The sequence below is a fragment of the Boleophthalmus pectinirostris genome, unplaced genomic scaffold (assembly GCF_026225935.1).
Source record: "Boleophthalmus pectinirostris isolate CB_2022bp ecotype Guang Dong unplaced genomic scaffold, ASM2622593v1 HiC_scaffold_12, whole genome shotgun sequence".
Taxonomy (NCBI): domain Eukaryota; kingdom Metazoa; phylum Chordata; class Actinopteri; order Gobiiformes; family Gobiidae; genus Boleophthalmus; species Boleophthalmus pectinirostris.
Genome location: NW_026571018.1, coordinates 25,734,161 through 25,742,198, shown reverse-complemented (window position 1 = coordinate 25,742,198; position 8,038 = coordinate 25,734,161). Strand labels below are relative to the sequence as shown.

Here is an 8,038-nt window from a genome sequence, read left to right as displayed (position 1 = left end):
TCATTTTCGGTTTTTATCAAGTTTCATTATCAAACTAACACCTCTCAAATTTGTTTTTAAAAGTCCAAGAACATCAGTTTTGATTATTAGATATCAAATGTAGACTTCTTTTATGTATATACAAGAAAAAATGTGAGTGCCAGTGTGACTAATTCACATTTAGGGTGTTTTAAATTAGTGTTGTTTTTTATATTTACCAAGGTTTACTACAAGAAATACTTTGACCACATTTGCACCTTTTGGTATTCAAAAATCTAATTTGAATAGTGGTTGATGAGCATCAAAGGGGGATACTCTACAAAATGATAATTTGTTAATTGGCTCTTGAATGTAGACATCCTTGCTAGCAAAGAAGATATCTTTTCTTGGTGCATTTTGGTGTATTCATATGGACATGCCATAACTGATATTTTCAAAGATGGTCATTGTTTAATGTGTAATACCCCTTCTGTCATTTAAGTTATACAAATGGGCATGGATGCAGCATTACATTGACAAATAAAGGGCAATTATTGGTAGAAATTAATACAATATGATTTTATTGCGTGGTTGCTATGTGTTTGCAACACTAGATCATTCCAATCATATTTGCCCAGAGTTAAAGCAATCATAACTAATAGCTTTTATTTGGTAATGAAGCTATAACCTAGACAGACTCACTGCATATAATTAAAAGATTTGATTTACATTTTTGTATTTTGAATGTTCATGGATGTCCAAAATGGTGAAAACCAATCAAGTCAAATTAAACCTATTGACTGTTCACATTATTTTAAGAATCTCTCTTGATTCTGTTTGAATTGAAAAGGTTGAACCCTGGAGCTAAGATTAAATATCAACTTTACACTTGTTTTCTCTGAAGACATGTATTTGTTATTGCTGTCTTTGTGGTAAATCTCTTCCCGTTTTAATAATGTACCTAAGGAGACAGCTAAAGTCATGAAGGTTGTTGAAAAGTGCTGCTGTACATAAGCTTCTGTCACTGATAATTTTAGGTTGTAACATTTCCTGTAACGTATTTTGAGTCAATTTAATTTGACTTGAACGCAAGGAGACACATGACCCAGTTTTGGTTTTAAACTATTTTTATTATTATTTGTTAAAATACAAGACTTGGACTTTCAGTCTATATTGTGTCAGCCATAGAAACCAGTTTTTAATAAACTATTTTTTATACCAGCTTGTTTTATAACCATTTTTGTCCCAATTTGGCTTTAGGTTAATTGAGTTCGCAAAAATTGGTAAATGTAGTGAACTTTTGCTGTGTCCATTGGCAGGACTCTCACTCACACTCCCTCCTTCGACTAATAGGAAGTGCAACTGACAACTTTTTCAAACAAACAAAAAGAATAAACTGAACTCACAACCTTACTTTTTTATGATATGTCTAATATATATTAAGTTATTTGTCTTACTGTTTGGGGACAGAAACGCAGAAAGCGCTAGCATAATGTCACGCCCTTTCGTCACAATTTAGTAACCAATCAGACACCGGTATTGCAATTATTCTTTATCCTGATTGGCTAAGTGTGCTTTACTCCCGCCCCCAAACGCTTAGATAACTTGGCTGTCTAGTTTAGCACTTTCCAGCAGGTTTGACATTTGGAGTGAAGTTGAACTGCAAAGATGGCGTTGAAAGCTGTTTGTGTCTTGAAAGGAGCCGGAGAGACCAGTGGGACTGTTTATTTTGCACAGGAGGTGAGGCCACTCTGCTTTGCACGAAATCTTGAACATTTAATGCGGTTTGTGTGACCCAAACATTGGCGTGATACGTGCAAGCTAGGTTAGCCAACAGCTCCATTCAGAAAAACAGGACAGGCTCACTATTAAATCCATGGTTCACAGCTGTGCAATACTCAGTGCTACTTGGTACATTGTTCATAGTTATACTGTAACTTGACAATACTAGAATGCATTTTAAGATAAATGTAATCTTTAATATGCACACTACTAATGCAACTGATAAGGCATGGGTTAGGTTGCAAACAATGGCGTTGCTTTGGTTGGTTGCGATGTTATAAAGTCTATGTTTTTTACATGGGAAGCCAAGTGGATCTCGACAGGCATTCAACAGTATTTCATAAAGGTGTTGTCAAATTAGCAAATCTAAATGTAGTAATAGTCTGCTTAAGGCTCGACCTTTAGACATTTGGGGCCTGCCCTCATGGACGGGTTAATCAATGTTTAGAAACGCCTGTTGCATAATATCACCCTCTTGTGCTTGCAGTTAAAACTTTAAATATACGCACCTAAAAGAAAAATCTCAATATTGACAACCGTTCTTTTCAACTAACGTTATCTAGTAATTGCGTATATTGACTTTAAGTGGGCTACAGAAATGTGTAACATGTAAAAATATGGCTCATCTTTTGCCATTAATTTTGCTGAGTCACGCTTACAGCCGTTCATTTTTGGCTAAGCAACGACTCCATTGTTTCATTGATGACCTCCAGAAATACAACTCTATAAACAACTATACAGTTGTATTCATCATTTGATCCAAAAATTATCATACGTTCTTATTTTAACGCTATTTTATGAGATTGCTCAGCTATTTGAGGGCGCAATCCCAATACAAACATTGTACTTTAGCTTTTACTGCTTTGAGTGGGATTTCCTTTTCCAACACATGGTTCTGACAGCCCTTTAGTATTCTGCCCATTGCTGTTAAATGTGTTTTGTTTTTTCTGACAGGAAGATTCAGCTACTGTTCACATCACTGGAGAAATCAAAGGTCTTGCTCCTGGTCAACACGGCTTCCATGTCCATGCTTTTGGGGACAACACAAACGGTGAATATCTTTGCCTAAAAAACCCATTTCTTGGATTGGAAAAAAACACTAATCAAATTATTTGATTTCCCAGGATGCATCAGTGCTGGTCCTCATTTCAACCCCTACAATAAGAATCATGCTGGCCCCAATGATAAGGAAAGGTAGCAAAAATTCAGATATTACTTAAAATAATTTGTACAGTTACTACTGATTTTTAGCTTTTTGTCATTGAGTAATAGGGACATTAAAAAATACTTATTATATAAATAGGACAAAGTGGAACAATATGGTACTATTATGTAATGTAATTATTAAAATAATGTTCTATTGTATGAAAGGACCAAATGGTATCAGTTTAATTTATTGTGACTAAGTAATAGTGAAGAATAACATGTTTGCCCTTGTCATGAGTTGGAAGGCTGTAATACAGTACATTTATATTGTTTATAGAACTTATTTGGCAGAAACGGAACATATTTAGGAGGCAGCAACGGGAGAGTTGATTAACTTAAATAATTTGAATGATTTAAACTGTTAAGTGGCTGTGTTTCCACCAGGCACATAGGAGACCTTGGCAATGTGACCGCAGGGGCTGATAACATCGCTAAGATTGACATCACGGATAATGTCATCTCTCTCAGGGGTCGCGACTCAATCATTGGAAGAACTATGGTGGTAAGAATTTTTATAGACCCCCCTACTTTCTATATGGATTAACACAAGGGTACAATCCTCCCATTTACTCTCCCCAACATCTTCCTGCACGCAGCCCTACCAATCTCCCCTTCCACATATTTAATGTCCACAACTTCAAAAATGTGCCTGGTGCTTGTCACCAGGGATATACTATGAAGTGATACTGGTAACTAAGCTGGGTCAAGCTCAAAACCTTTATCATGAAGGTGTGGTTAGATCACTATGCTAACAGGCAGCAGGGCTACATTGGTCCATAGGTCAAGAGCCAAAGTTAAAATCTGGATCAGATTGGATATGTTAAGTCTTATGATTCAGAGACTCCTGGAGCCTTGGGAAAACCTCACTTTTGCTCCTGGTTTTGTTTGTGATGCACTACTTTAAACTGCATCTCTTAAAGTGTGAAGTAGTCAAATGAAATCAAATTTGCCAGATATGGTTTTCAGAAATGATTTTTTGTTTTTTACCAGCTTTTATACATTAGGCACTATGAAATTATAGTTTAGGCATGCTAATAGTCCTTAACTTCCATCCATTTGGACTGCACAAACTGCACTTCTTTGTTGGTCAAAATCCCAAAACGTGAAGTTAAAAATGTAAGATAAAATAATTAAAAACTGCCCAGTGTGCCATTCAGTTGGATACAATGCCAACCAACCACAATCATGGTTAACTCTGAAAGCCTCTTAATCCCTTCTGGAGATTATTCTAAACCCCATACCTTTTCCTTTTGCTTAGATACATGAAGGGGTTGACGATCTTGGAAAAGGAGGCAATGAGGAAAGTTTAAAAACTGGCAACGCTGGAGGACGTTTGGCCTGTGGAGTCATTGGCATCACTCAGTGAACCATCAGCTTTGAGATTGAACAGACAGCACTTAAATCCTCTTGTATTTGACCAACGTAGCTACTTAAGAAGTTGTGTTCCTGAAAAACAAAATGAGCTATTCTTCAACATGTTCAAATGTTTGTTCATACAATTGTATGTTGTTTTTTTTTTTGTATTTTAGGCTCCAAAGAAACTGAGATGTGCAAGTTGAATACTAGTTTTACAATCTGCATCTAATAAAGCATTCTACCACAAAAACATGTTGACTTGTTGCTTTTGAGTTTTATTTAGTTTAGTCTAAAAATTACCTTCTGTGCAATTTAAACTATGCTGCAATGTTTTAGAACACATAATTGTTAAAAAAAAACACCAAAATCCACATTGCTGCGTTTACTAAAGTCAAACACAAGATGGCAGTATCACATGCCAATGGCGCAAGTCCGCCAAAATGTTCGAAGTTCCTGGCACATCGATGAAGAAGGCACGCGTCAGGTGCGCAGGGTATGGATCTGTTCTTGATTCGTTGTCAAAAATATGGCTATATTTTATGTCTCAAGAAAAGTATTTATACACACATTCTCCAGTTTTTTTTTTTTTTTTTTTCCCCAAGACTAATGCCTTATTTTCAATCTTATCGAGGTAAGAAATTGTATACAATAAAATTATACTATTGCAAAAGCACATTATGCTTCGTCAATTCCTGTAACACTCTGCTGTAACGATCATTACCACGTTAGGTAATGATCTGAGACATGAGGGGGAAAAAAACATTGTTATTTATTGTAATTCTCCAAAACCCAGAATTCATTATGTAGGCCTGTTTTAATGTATTGATATTGGCTTTTTAGTTCAGATGTTAATTCCAAACTGAGCTGAGCAAAGCAAAGGTTCTCCTGGCTCAGCTCCTCCATCCTCTGGTTCCAGATGCCTTCAGGGCCTCGGTTTAATGCGACGCTTCTCTAATTTTTTCGTGCCTCCTGCTTTTTAAATTGCTTAATTCTGATGGTAGTGTTTTTTATTTTATTTTATTGTTTGCATTGTAATATTGCATTGAGTTCCACCTGTGGACTGTGATGGACCGACACACTGTGAGTTATGTGTGTGTATGGGAACTGTTCTGAGAATGTTGCAAATTAATTGCCTCATGGGACCAATACGGTTTTCTGAACCTGAAAAAAACAAAACATAAAAACAAAAAACAAAAACTTTGTAGTGACCTTTTTAACTTTACGGAAGGTAGGATTACCTGAAAATACTATTTATCATCGCGAGAGTTCACACTTCTCAATTAAACCAACCTAAAAATGTGTCATGCACTGTGTGTTTCTACTATGCTTCTTATTAAATTGAACAGCTGTGGCTTGCTGTCCCCAGCATACACTGTCACCTATGTATCCTGGAGCATATAATGTAACTACTGCATGGATGACTGAAATAACATGCACTAAAAGCATTTTCCTATTCACAGCAGAAGTGGCAGATGCCCCAGTGCAGTATATGAAAAATCAGAGTGGCGATAATACAACTTTGATGCAGCCCCTTGGGAAGAACATGCAAGGTTTGTATTTTCAATTCGGCTATCAAGAATATGCATATGACCAGATGTGAAAGTCTGTGGGCATGTCTAATTTTGCCTTCTTGCCAAATGCTCATGTACTCATATGAACAATTATGCACAATATGTAGGAAGTATGTGATTCTCAGTGGATAAACAAGTGAAGAGGAAAATTATTAGAGACACCCTTCATTTGCACATAGATCTCATAGAAAGCCACAGAGTTGTATTAGTGAGGACAGATGTAACAAGCAGACGAAAGGTATAAATAGACCCTGAGTGAGCATGATGAATAATATAAAGTGAGTGAAGATGGTTGAGAGATGCAGGTTGGAAACAAAGGCAGTTCAACAAAGCTAACAAAATGCACTAAAACTCAAAATTGTTGGTGAAAAACAGATATACCATAAATCAGTCATTCCCAAAGTGTTCTGTGCCACTGTCCCCCTTTTCTTATGTGAGGTTGATTTCAAAATTAATTTCCTTTTTATGCTTGTTTTGTGAGCAACCTTAGGGGGCCCCAACACTTCTGAGGTCCATCAGGGACCTCAGACGAAAGTAAGATTCGCATTCTGACTGTCATTACTAAAGTGCCATGAAAACTGGATTTTTCAGTTTTTGTTTGTTTTCAATTAAAAAAAAAACAACAACCTGTAATTCTGAGTAGCCTAACCACAGTTTTTAGTGTTTTAGAACTAGATGTGGTGGAGGGAGCCTCATTCTGTAGTCACTGGTGCCAAACCACCACAGTGGGTTCAGCTATTCTCTCTTGGTAATTCCAGAAATCAACCTTTTTTCTCTCTTTTTTGTAATCAATTGGATTATTACAAAATATTACTTTAGGAGTTTGATGTAGCCTAATGCAATATTTCTCTAATCCAGCCATTCCCAAAAATGTTCTGTGCATTTCACAATTTCACAACATTGTAAAATTGCTTTCACAATGTTGTATAACTAGAATGAGTAGTTTTTGTGTTACTTTGATAGAGTTTTCAGAATTCATTATTTTAGGATGAACATTCAAAGAGTAAATATTGGATAAGATTCTCAATGAAATGCCTACATTTGGCTCTGCAAGCCAGTCTACTCTAGACCCAGTAGTACCTCCCTTTCCAATCTATTACATAAGTGTGGAAAACCGTACTTTGCTGGTATGTTAGAGTGTGTACATTGAGCTTATTTTCCACTTGAATCTGTGCTGACACAAACCTGTGTGGTAACATTTCTGTAGAGTGCCCTCAGGGGTTCCTATAGTAGATCGGCAACTCAGCACTCAAATTAAGTGTGGGAAGTTTTTAAGATCAACAATACTTCATCTCCTTGGTTTGTACTCCTACTGTTGATACTATAGGTAGGCGATATATGTATATTCTAAACAAAACATGATAATATTGGTCTTGTGTTGAAAGTATTAAATTCACTACTCACAAAGATACAAAGGAACACAAATGTGCTCTGTAATCTTCCGAAAAGTACTATAAGTAAGTATATCTGGGTGTTGTATAGTCAAGATACTTTCTGCTAAAATGTCAAGCATGTTTTAGCACATTTCTGATGGATTGCAAAACTGTTATCCAATTGTGATCCAAACATTTATTTTGGTCAGTATTAACTCACTCTTAATCAATACCAATAGTATTACTCTACTTTTAAACAATGACCTCAAGTTGTCATTTATATAAATGTCTGCCAGCTGGTTTATTACTTAATTACTAACTTACTTTAAAATGTATGAAACAAATTACTTGAGTAAAGATTTCTGAGTGATTTATTTCCCCATTCATTTCATTCCTCATTTCCTGGTAACACTATCCATTCAAAAACATGTATATCATTATCACCAATTATTACTCTGCTGCAAACACAACTTACTCTTTAGTGCCCAGTTCCCATGGGTCCCACCACTTTTCCAGAGTTCAAAGTTCACTTTCCGGTCCAGTGCCGACCACTGACTTTGCAGCGAGAGACTATTTTAGAGACCAGAACACCTAGGTCAGGGGTGAGATGCCATAAATGGTACCCATCCTATGAGAAATGGTTGGTGGGTAGACAGACTAATTACAAGGCCCCAGTGACCTCACCTTTAACCTTTCTATGTCATGTGATAATACACATCATTTCCTCTGATGTATGGTTTAAATTTAAAACCAGGTATAAATTTAGTATGTTCGTTTGTGAATGCATTCACG

General features: G+C 36.2%; 2 protein-coding genes across 2 annotated transcripts in view; both read left to right on the top strand.

Annotated features, from left to right (window-relative positions):
- The window catches only part of scaf4a (SR-related CTD-associated factor 4a), an 8,544-nt gene extending 7,365 nt beyond the window's left edge, over nucleotides 1-1,179 (top strand). Inside the window, exon 19 of the mRNA XM_020922913.2 lies at nucleotides 1-1,179. This exon is cut by the window's left edge and continues 1,771 nt beyond it. The gene's annotated coding sequence lies outside the window, so the exon portion shown is untranslated.
- A 359-nt stretch (nucleotides 1,180-1,538) lies between these two features.
- sod1 (superoxide dismutase 1, soluble) lies at nucleotides 1,539-4,554 on the top strand. The gene is made up of 5 exons (XM_020922830.2): nucleotides 1,539-1,698; nucleotides 2,695-2,791; nucleotides 2,865-2,934; nucleotides 3,331-3,448; nucleotides 4,205-4,554. The coding sequence occupies exons 1-5, from the start codon at nucleotides 1,627-1,629 to the stop codon at nucleotides 4,310-4,312; spliced, it is 465 nt and encodes a 154-aa protein (XP_020778489.1). The 5' UTR covers nucleotides 1,539-1,626; the 3' UTR covers nucleotides 4,313-4,554.
- Nucleotides 4,555-8,038: the final 3,484 nt, after the last annotated feature.